At 45.1% G+C, this 24,563-nt stretch overlaps 1 protein-coding gene across 2 annotated transcripts in view; it reads right to left on the reverse strand.

Annotated features, from left to right (window-relative positions):
• CRYBG3 (crystallin beta-gamma domain containing 3) overlaps nucleotides 1-24,563 on the reverse strand; it is a 1,300,096-nt gene that overhangs the window by 380,225 nt on the left and 895,308 nt on the right. For both annotated transcript variants that reach the window (XM_069204785.1, XM_069204786.1), the window contains one exon: nucleotides 10,105-10,244. In XM_069204785.1, the coding sequence (XP_069060886.1) occupies nucleotides 10,105-10,244 (140 nt within the window). The remainder of the gene's footprint in view (nucleotides 1-10,104; nucleotides 10,245-24,563) is intronic.

Consider the following 24,563-nt stretch of genomic DNA (forward strand, 5'->3'; position numbering starts at 1 on the left):
CTTCCGGGGACCTGGACTTGGTCATCGCGGTAACTGCTTCACTCACCTCCTCCACAGTAATCGCAGCCTCCAAAGCATCCCTACTCTCTACTTCTAAACACGGGAGATGCATCTGCCTCAGGAACCCCCCCCACGTCATCCTCTGGGGGTGATGCACCAGCCCTGGATACCCTCTGCAGATGTTTTGCCAAAACCTCCAGAATATCTGTGCGCTTTGTGAGCATCTCGCCGCTAGTATTCGTAATGCACACAATGGGAGGAGCCTCCACCTCCCGTTTCAGAATCCACACCAAATGTTTGCCAGATTTATCCCCCTCCTGATGCAGTCACTGCCTGTATGCTCTGAGTGTGACCCGACTGAGGGTTTCCCAACAACTGTTAACCTCCTTGAATAACCTGAGTTCCTCCCTTTCAGCCATTCTCGTGTCTGGTAACTGCTGCTGCAAAACCCCTAACTTCTCCTCAAAATCTGTAAGTTCCTTCTCCATTTGTCTGCTTACCCCGCAAGCCTTACTTATGCACACCCCCGCACTACGGCATTCACAGCCTCCCACTCAATACCCCTAAACGCTGTTGTGTTACAATTCAAGTCCAATGTAACCTTTGATGGCCTCACCCACCCAATCCTGACACCCCACAACAGTAAGGAAGTCCGCAGGCAGACGCCAACTACGTGCCAAACTAGTGGTATCAGCACCCCACTGCAATTGCATCAGCACTGGTGCGTGATCAGACAAGAACCTACCCAGATGTGTAACATCCAGAACCTGCGAGCAGCTCAGACCGCCCAGAAGAAACCTATCCAACCGAATGTGTGTATTATGTGTTCTGGAATGACAAGTGTACTCCCTGCCCTCTAGGTGCAATTCCTCCAACCGTCCCATAACCCTAAATGACTTATCACTTGTCAGAGTCACCAGATCCTCTGGGTCTGTGCATGTTCCCAACACGTCCACCATTGAACAGCTCCAAGACTGTGATAGATAAATCACAGAGACGGAGAGAGGGGAAGAGGGGATTAGGAAGGGAACAGCTGGGAAGGAGACCTGTAGTAAGAAAAAGGTTAGAACACACAATATGAAAATTATATCTCCTGAAATCAATACTAGACTAAGATTCTAAGCCTAGTCACTCTGAAAACATGAACAATCTAAGAGTTAAGTTTAAAATTACTAAGTTTTAAGATAGCCAGATACCTGTAGGGGAATCAAGATGAATTAAATGAAAACTTTCTTAGTCAAGTACTTTCCTTTACATGAGAATCAGAAAAACATTCTGACTAAATTTTAAACCAGTCATATAAATCCTGTTTTGAGAATGTATACTAGGACCATACAATATTGCATCTAGAAACTCTGGCCTTCTGTGTACTCTTAAAATGTTTCAACACAAATTGCGCATATTGCAGATATATATATATATAGTAAACACCATTAAAGGATTGTGCACCATGAATAACAAAATATGGATTCAGGAAACAAATCACATAACTTGTCAACTCGAATATTACATAATAAATATCTTAGAATAGTGGCATACAATAAACAACATGAAATAAACTCGAGGAGAGAATCGTGTGCCTTGCCGATTCTAGTGTCACCATGTAAAATACCAAGAAATGGTAGCACGCAATTAATATCAAAGTCAAATCATCATTAATCGAATCACGCGTCTTGCCGATTCGTAAAACACAATGTAAATGTCAAGAACTAACAGCTCACAATAAATAACAAGATCAAAGTACAATGAAACGAATCACGCTTCTTTTGCCGATTCTTAAGCCACGATGTAAATGTCAAGAAATGGTAGCGCGCAATGAACAACAAAGTTAAATCCTCATGAAACTAGTTGCGCGTCTTGCCAATTTGTAAAACATCATGTAAATGTCAAGAAATAGTAGCGCGCAATGGACAACAATGTTTAAACACCATAAAAACGAATTGCGCGTCTTGCCGATTCTTAAGCCACCATGCCAATGTCAAGAAATGGTAGCACACATTGAATAACAAAATCAAACCTTTATGAAACAAATTGCGCGTCTTGCCTATTTGTAAACTACTATATAAATGTCAAGAAATGGTAGCACGCAAGTAGTCTGTTACTCATTTAAGAATTAAATCAAGAATATGAAAATTCTCAATAACGGTGTCAGGACAGTCCAACTACCGTCTTACCGCCTGGAACAATGATCACCGATGAAGGGCAGAAGACTAGAAGATCCAAATAGGCCGCCGGGAAAGGAGCTCAGGAAGAAGCTGCTGTTTTGCCCCGGGACCTCTGAATAGTGAGCACTGGGAGTTGGGCTGGCTCTCTTTTATAGAGTCTTGGCCCAGCCCAGAACCACGCCCAGGCATGTTGCAGGGAAAGTCTCTGGAAGGCCCTGGAAAGGGGCCACACCCTAACACACTCTAAAAACCTGCAGCAATACATTGCAAAGGACCAGTATTTGTAAGCATATTAAAAATAAGTTTTCAGGATTGAACTCTGCAATGCAAAAGGTTAAACCACAACATATCAGCACAATGCATAAATTACTTTGTTTTGAGAGTGCTGGGTTTTTGCATTTTTGTCGCCAATAGAGCGCGTACTGCTCTGGTGTTGACATCACTTACACAAGAGATTGCACCATCAAAGGTTTAGTTCCCAGCTTTAGCGGGAGATGCTCTATTTCCCCATTCAATATACAGTAATAATGCCCCACCCACACAATAGGCCTATCCACACTCTCCCCCAAAATCTCTGGTATAAAAGGAGTGATCATCGGTATTGGGCGCATAAGTGTTAAAGATAATGATGGGGAAGGGTGACCCATCTAACATACCCTCTACTAGAACGTATTTACCTGTGACATCTACTTCACTGTAAACTTGAGTGAATGGAACCCCTGGAGCCACCCATATGGTCACACCCCTCACGTAAGAGGAGAAGGAGGATGAGAACATTTTACCCCGCCATTTCTTGGACAGTTTTTGTGCTTCTTCCTTGGTCATGTGTGTTTCCTGAAGACAGGCAATATGAACCTTATGTCTCTTTAGAAAGGAGTGCACCCTGTAGCGCTTGGTGTATCTCTTGAACCCCCTGACATTCCAAGTCAACATATTAATCGGACGACCCATATTTGTACTGAGCTTCCATCCCTCCCACTTTATCTCCACCCCTTACTTTCCGCCTCATCACGGGAAGACAAGGAAGCTACACATTGCATATCTCACCTATATACCTGCGCTGCTGGAACAATTTCAAATGTTGACGAACTTTGACAATCAAACCCCTCAAGCCCCTAACCCCCACCCCGGATATACAGTAAAACAACCGTAACAAACCATACAGTGAATCTATACTACAGATGCTTCCAGGACAACAGCATAAACCCCAACTACCCAGATCTGAAGTCCTACCACACCGGTGGAGTGACCACCCCCACCCTGCATCAACTTACAAACGCCTGTTTTTCACCCCAACATAGCTCAATATTATCATAGGCCCCCGATGTCCAATACATTCCAGAGTTTAGATGAGACCCCATCAGGACCTTAGCCATAGTCTAACCGCATCCTTCCGCCAGAGAAGTACTCTCACTTTGACACAAGCCCCACAAGTGAGGGCGCATCAGCAACCCTGGAATATTAGGGACATAGTCAGACCTGTGCGGAGAACCTCTCAGCTCCCCATTCGAACCCTCTGCCGATCCAGCAGTCACCATCGCCATTGTCCCATCCTGTTGTATCTCAACTCTATGAGTAGAGTCCTTGGCCGACACCCGAGCCACAGTATCCTCCAGCTGACTATCGTCACAAGACCTTCAGTCCGAACCATCCGCTCCAGAGGTACAAGGAGATGCTCCCCCAGTCATTTTCGTTCTCCCCAGGGTCACTTTATCCCACATTTTCCTCTTCTGGAACCTCGAAGAAGTGAGACCTGCCACCAGAAAGCACCTTTAAGCACACTGGATACAGGAGCATATATCTGATGTTCATGGCACGAAGCTTCGCCTTCACCTCCAGGAATCCCTTTCGAGAACTCTGCACCTTGTTCGTGTAATCAGGATAAATGGATATTTTGCAGTTCTCAAATACTGCCCTGTCCGATTCGCGGGCAGCCCGCAACACACAGTCTCGGTCTTTATAGTTCTAAATACAGGCAATGATAGCCCTCAGCGACGTGCCAGACTGGGGAGGTGCAACAAGGGCCACAAAAGTTTCTGCTGCGTACCCCTCCGCACGCTCCGGGAAACCCAGCAGTCTGATATTATTCCGCCGGAACCTGCCCTCTGCATCCTCCAGCAGTCCGACTGCGGTATTGTCCTGCACCATTTGTTTCTGCAGGACCCCCACCTCAGTTTTCAGCTCCAAGATAGAGCCCTCCGCCACTTTGACCTTGCAGATACCTTGCTATGGTCCGCCTGGAGAAGATTAACCTCTACTGCCACTGATTCTATCTTGCCCTCCAGGGCCACCCTAGAGCCCTGATGGCTGCAAGAAGTTCTGCTCATGAAGGCTCCTCAGGATTCGCTGGCGCGCTCAAACCGTCTCCATTCCCCCCAATCTGGTCTGACGTTGTGGTAAGGGCACCAGAGTGGTATATTGCTCCACGGTGTTACTCTGTGATGCTTCTGTCCGCTTATGCCGCCCCATTCCACTGCGTCCATGGATCAAAACAATGTCCCAGTTTCAGCTGACCTAACAATGTGGCAAAAGGCTCCGGAGCTCAAGGCGCCGTAGGGACAGGATCCGCTACTCCTCCCATTGCAGGGCGCCACTGTGCACTGCTTCTCTGCTGTGCTACCAAGATCAGAAGTCCTAGGCACCCCCAAAAACCACTCTCTGTAAGTCCAGGGTCTTCAGGCTCAGATGACTAAAAACTAGGCCCCGGGACTGTTGCTCGTGCACCCGCTCCGATGTGTGCTGGCCAGCTGCATTACCCCTTCAGGCCTCGCCGCGGTCCTCCAGGGAGGGCCCAGCTGCCCCTACCGGCGCTCACTCAGGGCACCTACCGCCCATCTGAGGGCCCTGCAGTCCTCCACTCTCCGCTGGGGGTCGTGTAACTAGCGGGACCACCGCCAGTCCAGCCGGGCACGTTCAGGAGTGTAGGCCCGCGCTGCCCGTGTACCACTGCAGCGCCGGCCCCCAGGGGCCGGCAGCCGCGTTGTGCATGGCCCACACACACGGTCTCAATACCCAATGTCGGGACCTCGGTGATGAGACTGCGCCAAACCGGACCACTCGGGGCGCCATCCCACAGCAAAGGGGGGTTGACACCAATTACTTCAGGCACCCCAGGATGAAAGACAGATTAAGCTGGAAAGCGGGACCTCACTAGGAGCGTGCCCCGCCGGCCATTTTGCTTGGCCATGCCCCCCAACGATTTCTATTTTTATGTGTGGAACTGTTGATGAACACAGGGAGTATTCAGTGTATCATTTATTGATTCCATCTTTTCAATGAGTCATTTCTTGGCACGCTAACCTACTCCATAGTCCCGATAAGCAGCATATTATAGACTTAACTTAGCTATGGGAATCAATGATCCAGAAGCAATTAAGTGACAAAGGATTATGATTATGTTCACAGTTCCGCAATGCTTCAGAGGTGTCATCTTTATTACCCAGGGTTTATAATTAAGTGCTTGTTTTGGACAACGGGAACACTGGATGATTTTACAAGCGTCTAACAACACAATTCCCATTTGTCTTTGCTCCCTTCCCAATGCAGACAAGCATGCTATCTGGCTTAAATCACCCTTCAGACTCTCAATTTTGGGGGTCTTTGTACAAGGCGGGAACTCTGATGTTTTACATAACTGCCAGGAGTCTGCCTATTGCCATTAAGTGGTACTCACAAGTGCCCTGCGGGGTCCTGCATTCAGCTGTGTGTGCCATAGACCAATTCTTGACATACTACAAACCACTTTTGACTCCTGTCCTAGGTGTCATGATACTATACTGATGCAGTCTTGTCCATGCAGCACTTTTCACCCTTAAACTTTGCCAACTCCATGTTTTACATTTGAGCCTTGTTTGGCCTCATATTGCCTCATCCTTAACGAGAGCCTGACAAATACATAAATGCTGTCCTGACTTTACTCTGTCCCTGCTCCTTTCCAATCAATACTTTATTCCTGGTTTCACATGGCTTCTAGCTTCAGTAGTGTTTTCCTCTCCCAGTCCCTGTACAACCTTCACTCTCTAGGTGGAGCTCCGATTCCCAGCACCTGGCTAATTACTCCCACCTAACCATCTGCTTTCACTTGTGCTCCTCTTTTGATCTGCATCCCATATTATCCCTGCGATCCCATTGCTCATTTTTCTTACAACCATCTTCCTACTGAGGCTTTCCTTAAAATTGGTCTTGCTTTCTGTTCTGTTGTATGGACAATTGCTTGGTCATGTGCACCAGTGGAATAACGAAACAGGATGGGGCCCCCTGCACGTAACAGTGGCCCCCCCCCCGGACTCACTCAAGCCAGGTGCTGTGCTGAGGGGGCCCCCTGGAGCTTGCCCCCCCCCCGCACTGCGGGGGCCTTTTTACGCCTCTGATGTGCACCGTGCAGATCTCAGATTACTTAATTTTTACTTCCCTTTTTGCTGTGACAACCGAAACTGTTCTTTAATCCTAGGATCTGTTGCTGGTCCTGGAGCACCTTCTGGTCCCGAATCCTGTTTTAGAGGCATTTTTCCTTCTGTTCAAACACACTACTCTAAAATTGTAGATCATTCGGTTCCTTAGTTGTGCTCTAGTGAAATTGTTCATTTTGTTCCAGAGTTCTGCTTTGGTATTTTATTTACTTCAGTTAGGAATTCATTTGCTTTTTTTTTTATTTCATTATCTATTGTTCCTGTGCGTGTTCGTTTTAGAATTCCCTAGTCATGTATTCTAGAGTTCTTTGCACTTTTTGCATGCTCTCAATCCTTGCTTTAGTTACTTGCCTGGATTTCCAAGTAAAATGATATAAAATGTGAGGAACAAACAATGCTCATAAAAACAAAATTGTACTTGTCTATCATCAGAAAAATGATGAAAAGGAGTAGAAGGTGACCTCGAGAAAAATAGTTCTATCACTTCCAATGAAAGTCTAATGGCACAAATACTAAAATTCCACCCAATAGAAAGCAACATTTTTAAGTGATGTTTGGGGCGTTGTCTGCAGCAACTAGGCAAAACGTGATCCCATTGCATGAGAAAATCTGTAGTTGGAGTTTTGCTAATTTTAACTCCTGCAAAACAGGTGGGAGTACTTTTGTACTAATCTCTCATTTCTCCATGACAGGGCGAGACGCAGGGATAAGGCTTCTTTGTAATCTTTGAGTGCCAGAATGTCTCAGACACCTTCAAGCACTTTGGTATTTTCTCCTGCTTGGCTGCTGTAAAAGGCCTGCGTGTCAGGTAAGCATGAGAAGGTAACTTCTCAAACTCATTTTCATAAATTCAGTTAAAGATTGATATTGGCACATGGAACCACAGGATCATTCATATGGTTTACCAATCAGAAAAGCTGTTGCGATTGTCTGCAATAGAGTTGGCAGGAGCTTGGCAAATTTAGTAAACAACTTATTTTCTATTGGTGCATTTTTTGGTTTAAAAAGCACCAATCTAAAGAATCCAAAAAGTAACCTCAATCTGTGTCTTCAGCAAAGAAAATTGCAAGAGTTGGGTTTATGGCACTAAAGAAGCATACGCAGATTTCACCTAATTTCAAAATTACAAAAGATTCTAGTCGATGGAAAGAGATACCCTAGCCTTTGGTTCCATTTAAAGTGCTAGAAGCAGAGAGTGTCATCCCCATGAAGGTCAAGATGGTATTAGAGTTGAAGTGATCACATTGACAATAAGAGATGCACAATCTGTGTGAATAAGGTTTACAAGTGCCTACAATAAAGCTGAAATTAATTATTCCAGGGATGCTTTCCTAAAGTCATTTAAAATGCTATTACCTCCCTTAAGCAGGATCATGAAAGCCAGGACAGTTCACGGCAGTTTACATATAGCAACTGACGAACTGAACAGCCAGTAGCTTACATATTGCGAAGATAACAACAGAGAAATGTATTTATCATACAAAATGGCATATACATGCTGTCAAAGCTCGGCATAAAGGCAAGAGGGGGCTTAACTTAAAATTTCGTGTGATTACATTTTCCTTACAACAGACTGGAAAGCAGGTGTCAATCTGTGATAATGATTAATTTGAGCAAACAGGAAGCACTGTGAAATAACTTTCGATATATATCCCCTTTAATACGGATACATCCCCTCCACTATGAGAAAATAATTATAAATTGCCCCTACCTTACGATACCCCTCCTGTTGTAAACATTATTGCACAAATAATAACCTTAAACAAGGTCCAAGGATAGCTTATCGATATGTATGACACGGCGGACTACTTCAAACAGTGAATAAAACGTCTGTAGTGGAGCTTACAAACAGTCGGGGGAAGATGGTGCTTCCTCGCACAGTGAGGCAGCATGTTGCTGGAAGCTGCTCTCATCATGCAGTTAAGCGTCTTCACCACCTAGATCACACTGGTGCTTTTGCACTTGCATGGCCCTCCCAGAAGTAATCTGCAAGTGGCATGGAGTGTCAGGAGTGTAATGCTTGGCAACTGATGTCTAGCTTGGTTTCTTCTTCTTCAAAGATAAAGTAGAGTCTTTTCCTTCCATATCAGTTCCTGTTTGAATGATATATATAAATAGGTATTTACAACAGATGAATGTGTTGTAATTTATTTCTTCCCTTATTATTCACTGCACTTTTTCCCCACTTGCTACTATTTTGTTCCACGATTATTGCTTCTTGTAATTAGGACTTCGGGAGGATCTACTTCTGGACGCTCTTGCTTGTCTCCTTCCTCTTCCCTGGTGTGAGATGGGTGCCTTGCTAATAACTTCTGTATCAATCTTCATCTTCAATCAAGAGCAAAAGATTGCCAAGGAGTTTTTTGTTTAACCTTTTGTAGTGTTTTCCTCCTAAAAAGGACCCTCTTAAGGTGACACTTTACACGTTTCCCATGAACTATCAAGTGCAGGGTGCAAGTTGCATTTTCCTTAGGCAATCTAGAAAGCTCAATAGACCTGGTCAGTGTCCAGTCCTTAATAGAAATGGTCGTTGAACCAAGCATGTTGAAGGTGTAAAAACATTTATTCATTCTCCGGCTGCTAGTAGCTGAAGATAACATAAGAGATGTGCTTGTAATAAACAGCTTTGCCCTTCTCGCCTCCAGCTCTTGCGAAAAGACAACACACAAAAAGTAAAAGATGTTTTCTAAAGTGGGATAGCCAGACAAAAATGTCAGCATTGAACTCACTCAATGCCAGACGGACAGGTAATCTTGGCATTCAGATAACTATGCTGCAATGTTGGACAACAATATTCCACATAATTAAAAGATCAGCACCAAGACTTGGGCTTAAATCTACTGCTTGTTCTCAGGTACAGATGCAAATGCACCCACTGGCAGGGTCTTAAACTATTATCCTCTAGACACTCCGAAGAGTTTAGATGGCCACTTGCGTATGTGGCCTTATGCACATTTGAAATTCACTAGACCAGTTCTGGCCTCACCTTTACCTAATCAACCATATCATGATCTTTTCTGTGCACCAGAGGATTAATGTGACATTAATTCCAATAGACTCATACAAATATATATATATATATATATATATATATACACAAACACACATGTGCACACACACACACACACACACACACATATATACACAAAGAGAAAGGGGGGAACATAACATCCTTGTAACCTTGTGTATGTATGTATGTGTATATATATATATATATATATATATATATATATATATATATATATAGAGAGAGAGAGAGAGAGAGAGAGAGATTCATACTATAGGGATGTTTGAAAGGCTGCCTGACTACCGCTTCCACAAATGGTTTTAGGCTTCTTCAAGATCAGGTATTCATTCTGTGAAGTATTTCATGTGCTGCTAAGATTGGCGATATTAATTCTCACTGTCCTGGCTGGCTTCTTTGTGCTGTGTCAGCCCAGATTCTGAAGTTTAGTTAAAGCCCAAACAAATCACATATTATTTAAATTAGTCAAATAATGCAACAAAGGTGGATATTGGGCATTACTTACAGTCCACTTCTTACCCACACCGATTGGGTGTAAAAGTGAAGGTCCTTGCTGAGAACAGAATTCACAGCTTCTTCAAAGTATACCTCTCTCCCTTCACACGAGTCCAAAGCAAACAGACTGATCGAGGGCTCTGCAAAAACCTGTAAGCATACATACACTTAGAAAGTGCCTGAGGTTATTCAAGCAGGCAAATGTTATTATATCAAATTATAATAAATATAATAAATACATTCTTTTCATTGAACGGTATGAATGTGAACAATTTATTTTAAATGTCCCTCCCAATGTAAATCCTCAATGCCAGTTTCCAGATAATATAGGACACAGTACTACTGAAACATCTAAAAACTTCATACTGAGCATAAGATCTGTTTATGTCTTTGAGTTACCCCTATGTTTTGCATATAATTTGCAACAAATCTTAATAGTCTGTTAAAATCAAGGTGAATTTGGAGATTCTGAAATAACTGCGAGGTCACGAGGTGGAAATTGGAGCACTCAATTGATTTCCACAAACTACAATCAATATATAAAAGAGACACTATGATGTCACATGTGCCGCATTACATGTGATTCATTAAGACAAACAAACATCCTTACAGGAAACATCGCAAAACCAAATCATACAACCACACTTCTGTAACGGTGGTATGAAGATAGAAACACTATATATGAATACTTCTCGATATGTCAAGCTAATTACCAAAATGTGCTTGACCTAATATGAGTAATTGTTTAATCTTGTCCATATGCTCACGTGTATCTTAAATGCCCTGCAGTATCCATAAGGCAGTGTGTCAGTGCTATATTATGCCAAAACAGAGTATTATGAATATGTAGGGGACTGTTGTACAATAAAACACACAAGTATAGGAAGAAAGCAGACAATGTGGGTCTAACTATTTATTATAAATAAATGAAGGTATTATTTAAGTTGCTTACTTTATTTTTTTTATTCACCTTTAATTCAGGAACAGACATGTATGCATATAGAAGGATGGGAATGATACGATAACAACGAATGCCAAACGCAAGATCTAGCAAAAATTTAAGTACTCCAAGAAACTGAATAAGAAAAACCATCTCAGAGATTGTATGTATACAGTTGGTAAGGATCTTAAAGAGGTAAAAAAATTGTTTCACGGAATGTATGAGAAGGATTGCTGCTGGATGACATAACTGTCTGCAATTGAACGGAGACTAAACCGAAATGTACGAGTTACTTACCTTCGGTAATGATATATCTGGTAGAGACATATTCTAGCTGCAGATTCCTTACTTTAGAATTTCCCCCAGGCGTCAGACTGGATCCGGAGATTTGTCTTCGAGCAGTACCCCTGTGCGCCATCAAGTGGCATCAGTCGACTCCGCAGGCGTCATGGTCGCCGTGATGTTGCATCATATATACACGCCACCCCGGTTCGCTGATGTCTGTTTCTTTTCACAACTTTCCATCCCAGTAGCGCGGAGCCATGAAGAACACTGAGAATGGTGCACCAAAACTAGGGCCCTTAAACTTAAAGGGAAGTTCCTGTCCCTAGAAATCAGTAAGCAGAGCGAGGAGGATGGGCGGGTCTGTAAGGAATCCGCAACTAGGACATATCTCTACCAGATATATTGTTACTGAAGGTAAGGAACTTGTACATCTGATAGAGACTTCTAGTAGCAGATTCCTTACCTTAGAATAGATACCCAAGCAATACCATCCCCGGTGGTGGGCTACAAGATCACACCATAAAGTCCTGCAGGACCGAACAGCCGAAGCAGCTGTCTCTAAAGGCCTGACTATCCAGACAGTAATGTTTAGTGAACACGTGCAGGGATGCCCACGTCACTGCCTGGCAAATATCCAGGACTGAAACTCCGCATGCTAATGCTGTGGTAGCAGCGGTTGCTCTGGTAGAAGGAGCTTGCAAACCCTCAGGGGGTTCCTTTTTTGCCAAAGCGTAGCACATTTTGATGTAGAGGACTAACCATCGCAAGATGTTCCTCTTCTGCACTGCAGTAAGAAACTACCCTCTTTCTTGATCTGATCAAGCCCAGGAAGGCAGAACTAAGGACTTCCTTTGGGAGAGGGAGGTAACACACTCTCCCTTTGGAAATAGGTGTGACTGGCTTGGGAGGGGTAGCCTCCTCAAGCCACTGGTTTGCTCTGAAGGGCACATTTGGTGCCCACCGCGCATAAACCAGTCCACATTGGTTCAGGGACCCCCACAGTCCCTGCTCTGGCACGAAACTGGACAATGGAAAGGGGAGTGACCACTTCCCTGTCCATCACCACCTCGGGGTGGCACTCAGAGCTCCTCCAGAGGGTTCCAGGGCTCTGCCATCTTGTTTCTAAGGTTGGCAGAGAACTGTGGGAGCATCTGAGTGGCCAGGCCAGGCATGTGACATCAGAGCCCCCTTCTGATAGGTGCACACCTGGTTATGTGACTAATCCCCCTTTCAGAGCTATTTAAGGTCTTCCTCTGGGGTGGGTCCTCAGCTTTGGCTTGCAAGACTCCAGCAGAATTCCTCTGCAACCTCCACTTCAACTTCTGTCCACTGGAACTGTGACTGTTCCCTCCAGGAACCAACAACGCTGCAATCAACGAAGAGGACTCTTCTGCAACTTTGTTTCCCAGGCTCCTTCCAGCTTTGCAACATTTCCCCAGCCGTGCATCCTCAGAAGACAGCAACTCTTCAGCCTGCACAAGAAGAAGGAATCTCTCTCGGAGTGAAGGAGTCACTCCCCTGGAACCACAGGCACCTACAGCAAGCCCCTCATCTTGAGCTGCATGGATCCTGTACCATGGGTGGTGGTCCGTATTAGTCCTCTCTGCCAGCTGTCCAACTGTGGTGGAGGTAAGCCTTTGCCTTCCCACGCAGGACAGTACCCCCGTGCACTGTGTCTCTTGCAGCTGCCAAGGCTTGTTGAAATCTCTTTCAAGGGATCTTCAGGTGACGTGTAGCTCCAGCCCCCAGCACTCCTTCCTGCAACGTGCAGCCTCCTACGTGGTTCTCCGACGGCATGGGATCCTCTTTTGTAGTGCTGTGTGGGCCTCCTCATTGACTCCTGTGTCCCCGTACTGTGGGACTCCTTTGGGTGCTGCCTCTGCTCCTGTGGACTCTCTGTGATGCTGAGGGTCCGCTGTGACTCCCCCTCCTGGGTTGAGTCCTCCTGGGCCTTGCTGGTCCCCGGCAGCATCACTTTTCCACTAGCCACGAGTTTGCTTTTACCATGGTTTTCGGTGGAATTGCTGCACCGACACCCGTCTGCAATCTTCACTCCAGCAAGGGACATCTTCTGCACCCATCAGGAACTCTTCTCTGGCTCCAGGGCTGCAGTGCTGACCTGTTCTTCCTGACCGTCCACCAACTGCTGCAAGTACAGCTGGGTCGGAAGTAGCTCCTACTCTGCCTGGACTCCACTGTGAATCGTAGACTTGGTCCCCTCTCTCCACAGGTCTTCTTTCATCAGGAATCCACCATTGGTTTTCTTGCAGTCTTGTCTTGGTGTCTTCTTTTCTTCTTTTTGAGTGGTTTGGGGAAATTCCAGTGATTTACTCCTGCTTTCCTGGTCGTGAGGGGTACTGTGTTACTTAACTTTGTGGTTTTCTGGTACTTCCAGCTCCCCTTCACACAATCTACTTACCTAGGTTGGGCTCCTGTGTTCGCATTCCATTTTTTTGAGTATATGGTTTGTGCACCCCCTAGGGTCAATATTGGCAATTGCTATTTGCACTCTTTTCTAACCTTCTCTATGCCCACTTCGGATTGCTAGTGTATATATTTAATGTATTACTTCCGTCCTATTAGAGGATTGCCCTACTAGTATTTTGTGGTGATTTGTTCCAAAAATAAAGTACCTTTATTTTTGTACAACTGAGCGTTTTCTTTCATGTGTGCAAGTGCTATGTGACTACAGTGGTATTGAATGTTTCCTACTGCTTTGGCTGCTCATCCACAGCTACCTTTAGAGAGCCTGGCTTCTAGACACTGCCTACACTTCACTAGGAGGGGATACCTGGACCTGGTATAAGGTGTAAGTACCTTAAGTACCCACCACACACCAGGCCAGCTTCCTACAACTGCCCTTCCTTTCATAGCACCCACATAACCCACAAAGAGTTGATCGTCCACCAGGAAAATCTTTGGTATGATTTAGGTAGAAATCTAATGCTGTTTTTGGATCTAGGTAGGGAAGTCTCTCATCCTCATGAGAGGGATGTGGGGGTGCGTAAAAAGTAGGCAGGGTGATTGATTGGTCTACAGTTTCATTCATAGCGACAATAAAACCCAAGAAGACCAAAGTGCAAGCGCCTATTCATGTGCTTCAATGTAGATCATCAAGTGCCTGTTTACTCTATTTCAGCACAGCTGATGATACGGGACTGAGCTCAGTGAACTACAACTTAAATGCTCTTTAGGAAATAGTAGGTCAGTTCCCTTCTTTGTTTCATGGGTTAGGAAAATTAATACTATGAAAGTACAATTGCATATTAATGAGGATGTCAGTCCTGTTGCAAAGAGAACAGAAGAATTTAATTTCATTTACAAGAACATTTTGAAAAGGAACTCAAATCATTACTTAAACAAGATATCATTGAGAGTTCTACTAGTTCAAAGCTATTAGTTTCTCCCATAGCGGTAGTACCCAAAAAGGACAGTAAAGGAGCTGTACGCATCTGTGTGAATATGCGTAAAGCGAACTAGGCAACTGAAAGAGAATGAGATCCAGGTCAACACATTGCTGACATGGTAAAACTCTCGCCTTTATTTAAATAAAGGACATCATTAGTTGGAACTTGAGGAGAATTGCAGGTACATTACAACATTTTCTTTACACATTGGTCTATTTCAATATAAAAGACTAAGGCCCTGATTTAGAAGTCGGTGGACGGGTTACTCTGTCACATGGGTGACGGATATCCAATCCGTGAAATCTAAATCCCACTGAAGATAATGTGATTGAGATGGCAGCGGATGGAATTTCCGTCACCGTTGTGAATAATAACCCTTCTGCTGACTTTTAAAACAGGCCCTAAATTTTGGTGAGTCATCAGCTGCAGACATTTTTCAAGATGCCATACAACATATCATACAGCCTCTCATAAATGCTATTAACTACAGTGATGACATTCGTTTTCGGAACTACACAGAAGGAGCATGATAAAGGTCTCATGCAAGAGTGTTGTTTACTGGTTGATGCAGGTTTAACTTTGAATGCTGAGAAATGTGAATTCAATGAGACAAAGCTAAAGTTATTCAGCCATATCTTTTCCGATAAGGGAATGACACCTGATTCTGCTAAAGTGAAAACATTGTCAACTGCAAGTCCCCCACAAGATGTTGCCATGTTGTGTTCATTCCTTTTCATGGCCAGTTACTGTTCCAGATACATATGATACTTTGCCATTATGAGTGCTCCATTGGGAGATCTGACATAAAAAGAATGTTTCATTTCATTGGTCACTGGAATCTCGAAGCAAAGCTTTAAGAGAATCAAACAAGCTATTGAGAACACTACTGAAATGGCAGATTTTGATCCAGAGCTCTATACAGAAGTTATTGTTGATGAAAGCCCTGTGGGCTAAGTGCAGTCTTTGCACAGCAAAGCAGACAACCAAATGCTCAAAGATGTATCATGGCATATACAAGAAAAGGTTTGTCTAAACAGAACATGCTCATTCACAACCTGAAAAAGAAAGTCTAACAGTGGTGTGGGCTTATGAACATTTCTGGGTGTTCTTTACAGAAAACCTTTTATGCTTGGGATAGATCATCAAGAATAGTTGACCACTTTTGGCAATCCAAAGATGCTCCCTCGCACTGAATGTTGGGCTATACGATTACAAGAGCACGACTACACAGTTGTGCAACACCCAGGTAATGTTCAAAACCCTGCCAAGTACTTGTCCACAAGGTCTATACACTGTCAGGGCCCCCCTTCCAAGACAGCTGAAGCCTACATAAACTTAAATGTGAAAACAAAACACCAGCTCCCATATCGTCAGTGAAAATTATCACTGCCATGAGTCAAGATACTCACATGTTAAAAATAATAACATTATCGTCTTGGGATCAGCACACTGGATCTCTTGCCAGTGACAGCAAATACCAGAAGTTCAATAATGTCAAAGATGAAGTATCCGTGACTCAAGAAGGTATTATCTTAAGAGGTTCGAGAATTGTTATTCTGGACAGTCTGAGACAAAACATAATTGAAGTTACCCATGAAGGCCGTCGTGGAATCGTTGACACAAAGCAAGCTCTCTGAGACCAAGTTTAATTTCCTCATCTCAATGAAAGACTTGAAAAAGAGTTGAAGGCCTGTCATCTATACAACTGCCTGTCATCAAAAACCACTTAACACCCCTTAAGCATGTGAAAGGTGCCAAATGAATCAAGGTAAATAATTTCTGTTGACTTTTTCGGTCCTCATGACAATAGATATCACCTAATGGTGAATGTTGAGGAATACTCCAGTTTTCCATTGATTGAAGATATGTCATCTATCACTCAAGAGAGTCATCAAGAGATTAGATGACATCTTTGTGACATGGAGTAGTCCTACAATCTTGAAATCTGACAATGGCCAATCTCTCAGCAGTCGAAAAATCATAGATTTTCTCAGTCATGTCAATGTGAAGCATTAGAAGATCACACCTCATTGGCCACAGGCTAATGGCCTTGTCGATAGTTTCATAAGTACATTAAAAAAAACTGTTCAGTTTGCCATATTGGAAAAGCTCAACATTAAAACTGTCTTGAATTCTACTCTACGAGTTTACGGTTTAACTCCTCACTCGACCACAGGTAAAAGCCCAGAAACTTTGATGTTTGGGAGAGCAATGACAACCATGTTACCTCAATGGACCAACAAAAGATCTTTTACTGAGGAAAAGACCTTTACTAAAGACTTGAATCGTAAAAAGAAAATGAAGGCCAAACAGACAATTGACGACATGCAAAATGTAGGAGGCTGGCCTGGTTTGTAGTGGGTACCCAAGGTTCTTACAACTTATACCAGGTTCAGTTATCTGTTATTAGTGAAATGTAGGCAATGTCTAGAAGCCAAGCGAGGCTTTCTAGGGGTAGCTGTAGCTGAGCAGCCAAGGCTTATCTAGAGGACAATGCTCATGCATTTCCACTGTAGTCACACAGTACTCACACACATGAAAGAAAATACTCAGTGTTACAAAAATAAAGGTACTTTATCTTGGTGACACAAATGCCTAAAATACCATAGAGTCTATACTCCCTTAGGCGTTGAGTAATACACAAATTATATACATTAGTACGCAGAAATAGCAGTAAAAACAGAAAACGGTGCAAACAATAAAAATCACAATAGTTAGAAATGGTCCTACGGGGAACACAAACCATATACTAAGAAAGTGGAATGCGAATGTCCATTTCCCACCTAGGCAATTGTAGTGTGTAGAAGGTCGCTGGGAGTATTAGAAAACGTCAAAGGTAAGTAAAAGAACCCACCCCAGGAAAGCAGGAGCAAATCACAGTAACTTTCCTAGAACACACAAGAACATGAGAAAGGAGATAATGCAAGAACCAGAAGAGACTGCAAGACACCAATGATGGATTCCTGGACCTGAAGACCTGTGGAAGAAGGGAACCAAGTCTAAGACGCACACAAGAGTCCAGGGAGAATAGGATCCCCTGCTAACTCGGTTGAAGGTGCAAAAGAAGAACCACAGGTGAAGAACAACAGTCCATACTGCACTCCAGAAGATGGATGAGAGTTCCTGGTTGGTGCAGATGATGTCCACGCCGGATGGATGATTGCAGTCTGGTTTGCATCGCTAGATTCCGCCAACAAGCCTTGGCACATGCAAAGCTCACAGTGAGCGGAAAATGGTGCTGCCCAGGACCAGGAGGGACCTGGTGGATTCTACCTAGGAAGGGGGAGTCAGAGGAGGTTTTCAGCAACTCAGAGAGCCCTCAGTAGACAAGGCAGCACGCACAGGAGTCCCACAGCTTGGGGACAAAGAAGGTGCACAAGGAGACCCACACAGCACTACAACAAAGGGTCCCACGCCGCTGGAGAACCACGCAGGAAGCTGTGTGTTGCAGGAAGGAGTTCTGGGGCCCGGAGCTGCATGGTGCACGAAGAACTTCGTGGAAGGATGCCAACAAGCCTTGCCAACTGCAAAACACATGGTGCATGGGGGTACCGTCTTGCGTGGGAAGGCAAGCTGTTACCTCCACCAAAGTTGGACAGTTGGACGTCAGGACTGTCAGCACCACTTCAGTCCACTGCCGGTAATGCAGCATCCATACAACTCGTCAGGGGAAGGATTTCACATAACTGGTCGTTGTTGCAGAGAGGTGCTTGCTGAAGTAGGGGAGGGGCTCCTTCACCCCAAGGGAGACTCCTTTGTTCTTCAGGAGCAGGCTGAAGACAGGCTGTTCTTTGAGGATGCTCGACCGGGAAACAGTTGCACTTGCTGGCAGGAGCTGAAGATACAATGTTGCAGAAGTCGTCTTTGCTTCTTTGTTGCAGTTGTAGAGTTCCTGGAGGGTCCAGATGCAGCTTCTTTGGTAAGAAGGTGAAGTAAAGGATCCAGAGGATTCCTACTGGAGTCTTGCAATCTAAATCTGAAGAGCCACCCAAGAGAGAGACCCTAAATGGCCCTGAAAGGGGGACTGGTCAGCTAAACAGGTAAACACTTATCAGGGGAGGCTCTGATGTCACCTGATTGCACTGGCCACTCAGATGCTCCCAGAGTGCCCTGCCAACTTGGAATCCAAGATGGCAAAACCCAGGGACCCTCTGGAGGAGCTCTGAGCACAACCCTGGGGTGGTGATGGACAGGGGAGTGGTCACTCCTCTTTCCTTTGTCCAGTTTGGTGCCAGAGCAGGGACTGGGGTCCCTGAACTGGTATATACTTTAGCATGCAAGGAGGGCACCATCTGTGCCCTTCAAAGCATTTCCAGTGGCTTGGGGAGGCTACCACTACAAAGCCTGTAACACCTATTTCCAAAGGGAGAGAGTGTAACACCCCTCTCCCAAAGGAAACCCTTTGTTCTGCCTCCCTGGGCTTGAGCTGCTCAAGCAACAGGAGGGCAGAAACCTGGAGGAGAGAGAGCATAATCCTCGTGGTCATGGTTAGCAGGATCCCAGTGAACACAGTCCAGCACACTGACATCAGGCAGAAAATTAGGGTAATAAGGCTCACCTTGCCCAGATGAGTCTTTATTGTCTAAGTGGAAATATCTGGAGAGTTCATCTGCATTGGAGTGGTTAATGCCAGGTCTATGTTTCACTGCAAAGTCCATCCCCTGTAGGGAAATGGACCACCTCAACAATTTAGGGTTTTCTCCTTTCATTTGCTTGAGCCATAAGAGAGGTATGTGGTCTGTCTGAACAATGAAGTGAGTCCCAAAGATGTATGATCTCAACTTCTTCAAGACCCAGACCACAGCAAAGGCCTCCCTCTCTATGGCTGACAAACACTTTTCTCTAGGGGTCAACCTTCTACTAATAAAAACTACAGGTTGACCCTGGCCCTCTGTATTCAGTTGTGATAAAGCTGCCCCAACCCCTACCTCTGAAGCATCGGTCTGAACTATAAATTTCTTGGAGTAGTTTGGGCTTTTTAAGACCGGTGCAGTGCACACAGCCTGCTTTAGCTCCTCAAAAGCTGTCTGACAGCTAGCTGTCCATAATACCTTTTTTGGCCTTTGTCTTAGAGGTGAGGTCATTAAGAGGGACAACAATGGAGCCACAGTTCTTATGAACCTCCTGTAATACCCAGTGAGACCAAGAAAGGTTCTAACCTGGGTCTGTGTTGTAGGGGAGCACAGTCTAAAATAGTTTGAATCTTCCCCTGTAGTGGTTCAATCTGTTCTCCACCAACCAGGTGTCTCCGATAAACCTCCTTCCCCTGCCCTATCGGGCACTTTGAGGCCTTCATAGTGAGGCCTGCTTTCTGCAGGGCCTCCAAAACTTTCCATACATACACCAGGTGGTCATCCCAGGTGGAGCTAAAAACCGCAGTATCATGAAGATACGCTGCACTTAAAGCTTCCAGACCTTGGAGGACTGTGTTCACCAACCTCTGAAAAGTGGCAGATGCATTCTTCAAACCAAAGGGCATAACAGTAAACTGTTAATGCCCTCCAATGGTAGAGAAAGCGGTCTTAGGTTTAGCATTTTCTGATAGTTTGGTCTGCCAATACCCTGCAGTCAAATCAAAAGTGCTGTGATACTTGGCAGATGCCAGTGTAACAAGAAGCTCATCTGCCCGGGGTATAGGGTGAGCCTCAGTCTTTGTTACTGTGTTGAGCCCTCTGGAATCTACACAGAACCTCATCTCCCTTTTGAGGTTTGGTTAAAAGCACCATTGGGCTGGCCCAGGGGCTATCAAGAGTGCTCAATCACTCCTTAGTCAAACATTTTCTGAACTTCATATTTAATGCAGTCTTTGACATGGTCAGGCTGTCTATAAATCTTACTTCTGACAGGTAAACTGTCTTCAGTATCAATGGTGTGCTCATACCATGTAGTCTGACCAGGAGCCAGAAAAAAGAGCTCAGAAAATTGACCTAAGAGGTTCCTACAGTCTTCCTTCTAAGACTCAGTAAGGCAGTCTGCTAGGATAACTCCTTCCACTGAGCCATCAGCTGCAGTGTTGGAGAAGAGATCAGGGAGAGGGTCACTCATCTTCCTGTCCCTCATCAGTGGCCATGAGCAGGGTTAAGTCAGCCCTGTCATAGTAGGGCTTCAGGCGTTTCACATGAAGTACTCTAAGAGGACTTCTCGGAGTGCCTAGCTCAACTAAGTAAGTGACCTCACCCTTCTTTTCCCCTATGATGTGTGGTCCACTCCTTTTGTCTTGGAGTGCTCTAGGTGCCACAGGCTCCAGTAACCTCACCTTCTGTCCTGGTCGGGACACTGTCAGGACAGCCATCTGGTAATGCCATTGTTTCTGTAACTCTTGGCTTGCCTGAAGGTTTTTAGTGGACTATTTTATGTTCTCAGACATTCTTGATCTTAGGCCAAGCACATAGTCTACTATATCTTGTTTAGGGGGCTTCAAGGGTCGCTCCCATCCCTCTTTCACAAGAGCTAATGGGCCCCTAACAGGGTGACCAAAAAGGAGTTCAAAGGGACTGTAGCCCACTCCTTTCTGAGGTACCCCCGTAGGCAAATAGGAGGCACAGTAAGAGGACAGCCCATCTCCTCCTGAGTTTTTCAGAGAGTCCTATAATCATACCTTTGAGGGTTGTGTTAAACCTCTCAACCAACCCATTTGTCTGGGGATGGCAAGGTGTGGTGAATTTGTAGGTTACCCCATACTCTTTCCACCTTGCTTTCAGGTATGCAGACATGAAGTAGCTACCTCTGTCTGACAGCACCTCTTTTGGAAAACCCATCCTGTTAAAGATTCCCAGGAGGGCTTTGGCCACTGCAGGAGCTGTAGTGGTCCTCAGAGGTATAGCTTCTGGATATCTAGTGGCATGGTCCACTACAACTAAAATTAACTTATTTCCATAAGCTGTTAGAGGGTCAAGGGGGCCAACAATGTCAACCCCTACCCTTTCAAAGGGCACCCCAACCACTGGTAGAGGGACCAAGGGGGCCTTTAGGGTGCCACCAGTCTTGCCACTGGCTTGGCAAGTGACACAAGAGCGACAAAACTCCTTTGTGTCCTCTGACATAGGAGGCCAGTAAAACTGAGGAGCCAGTTTGTCCAGGTTTTACATATCCCCCAAATGTCCAGCAAGGAGAATATCATGCGCTACGGTCAACAGAAATTCTCTATACTACAAGGGAATGACCATTCACCTGGTGGCACCATGCTTTGGTTCCCTTGCCTCAGTGTATAAAAGACTGTTTTCCCAATACATCCTATGGGTGTCACTGATATCCCCTGCCTCTTGTTTGACAGCTTGCTGTGAAACCCTCAAGTGTGGGACAGGTCTGCTGAGCCAAACTTAACTCCTCCCTGTCAGACCCCCTGCACCTAAAAGCTCAGCTGTGTCAGCTTGGTGTAGGTTCTGCACAGGGAATAGACTGATCCTCCTCAAAGGCGGAATCTTCAGTGGAGGGAGGGATAGTGGATAACTTTTTACCCTTTCTACCCCTGCTTTTGGGAAGTTCTTGGTCCATTTTTCCAGGATTCACGTTTCCCGGTCCTCTTTCCTTCTTGGCCTGAGCCCTTGTCAAAGCAAAGATATGCCCAGGAATGCCCAGCATGGCAGCATTGGCCTCCAACTCCACTTCAGCCCAAGCTGAAGTCTTTAAGTCATTTCCTAGTAGACATTCTACAGGTAGGTCCGCGGATACCATAACTCTCTTTGGACCAGTAACGACGCCCTCCCCACCCCTACCCCCAGTTGAGATCAACAACAGCCATGGGGTGACTTACATTGTTGTTAGGGGCGTCTGTCACTTGGTACTGATGACCAAGTAGGTGTTGCCCGGGGGCACCAGTTTTCAGTCACCATTGTGACACTGGCACCTGTGTCGTGGTAGGCCTCAACCTGAACACCATTTCTTAGGGGTTGTTGCTTGTACTTATCCATATTAAGGGGACAAGAAACAAGGGAGGCAAGGTCAATGCTATCATCAGAGACTAAAACAGCATCAGTTGTTTCCCTAACTAAACCAAACCACACTACAAGTCTCAGAGTGGGTCCTGCCACACCCTTGGATTGACTATGGGTAGTGTTATTTTTCCCACCACCACAGCTATGCCCAATGGCCTTTGTTCTTACACCTATAGCACCAAGGCTTTTTATTCTAATGGTTGGAAGAGAATTTAGACCCACCCCCAGAAGAATTTTGTGGGTCTGATGAAGACTCTTTGGTCTTATCTTTGTCCCCACCTTTGTCATCTGACTTACCATCCTTCTTCTTGTCCTTGTCACCCCATGTATGAGCCTTTCTGATCACTCTTGTTCTGACCCCTTTGTCTGCATTCTTTCCCAGTTCTTGGGGAGAGATCTGAGTCTACCAAATACTGGTGCAACAAGTCAGACACAGTTATTCAAAATATTCTCTCTCAGAAGCAAATTGTATAAGCCCTCATAATCAGACACTTTGCTGCCATGTAACCAGCCTTCTAAAGCCTTAACAGAAGAGTCCACAAAGTCAATCCAATCCTGTGAGGACTCTTTTCTGGTTTCTCTGAACTAAATCCTGTATTGTTCAGTGACTAAGCCAAATCTATCCAAGAGTGCAGTTTTAAGAATGCCATAGTTGTCTGAGTCGTCTTTTCTGACAATGGGAAGTCTATCCCTCCCCTTGTCAGAAAAGGACAACGACAGAATAGCAGTCCACTGCCATTGAGGGACCCTCTGAAGTTTGCAAGCCATCTCAAGTGGGGGAACATTTGTATGCTGGTGTCTAGAATCAATGGTGTCCCCTCTGATCCCATAACTCCTGAAACTGCTGCTGCTGCCACCATGGGGTACTAACCTCAACCCCTGCATTTCCCTTTGCACAGTCAAAGCCTCCCTTATCTAGGGCTAGCTGTTGCTGCTGCAGCCTCAGCCTGACCTCCTCCAGTCTCAGTTTCCAGAGCGCCGTATCTATGGAGTCATCACCTGGAGTTGAACCATGGGATCCCTCAGACACTTAGGTGATATGGGAATGGGCAGAGGTAGACCTTTCCCTAACTTTTGTGACCCTAGTGACTTGACCTTCTGGTGTGAAAGGAGACCTACCTTAATGACTACCCCTCCCACTACCAGCTACACTACTGGGTCTGCTAGGTGTAAGGTCTTTGGAAGAGCCGTTCCCTGAACCTGAAGGGTGATTTTCTGATTCCAAGAGGTTGGAATCTGCCTCTACCTCCTCCTCCTGGCTATAAGCATGCTCCTGATCATCCTGAAGAAGGAGGCTCAAAAGGAAATTATTGTTGGGGTTCTTCCCCACCTCTAGTTTCCTATCTGTGCAAAGGCCTTAAAATTCCTTGAAGGTCATGTCCTCATGGGGAGTACCCATAACATCAGAGCTAGGCCCAGCAGTAGACATGATTTGAGTGTGTGTTAGTGTAGTATAGGAAACCATAACCTACCTAACGTCTAGTCTCTTGGAAAGGAAAGTAAGAGGCTAGAACCCTGTACTAAGTATATGTGTATAGCTCTAGGTATAGAGTATTCTTTCCTGTGGAAAGCACCGGTGACAGAGTGATAAGGCAATTTTAAGTACTTATCCCACCGCTGCACCACCAATGTAGGAGGCTGGCCTGGTTTGTAGTGGGTACCTAAGGTACTTACACCTTATACCAGGTCCAGTTATCAGATATTAGTGAAATGTAGGCGGTGTCTAGAAGCCAGACTCTCTAGGGGTAGCTGTAGCTGAGCAGCCAAGGATTATCTAGGAGACAAAGCTCATGCAATACCACTGTAGTCACACAGTACTCACACATATGAAAGAAAATACTCAGTGTTACAAAAATAAAGGTACTTTATTTTGGTGACACAATGCCAAAAATACCTTAGAGAC

Source organism: Pleurodeles waltl, chromosome 8 (assembly GCF_031143425.1).
Source record: "Pleurodeles waltl isolate 20211129_DDA chromosome 8, aPleWal1.hap1.20221129, whole genome shotgun sequence".
In the NCBI taxonomy this organism is placed as follows: Eukaryota; Metazoa; Chordata; class Amphibia; order Caudata; family Salamandridae; genus Pleurodeles; species Pleurodeles waltl.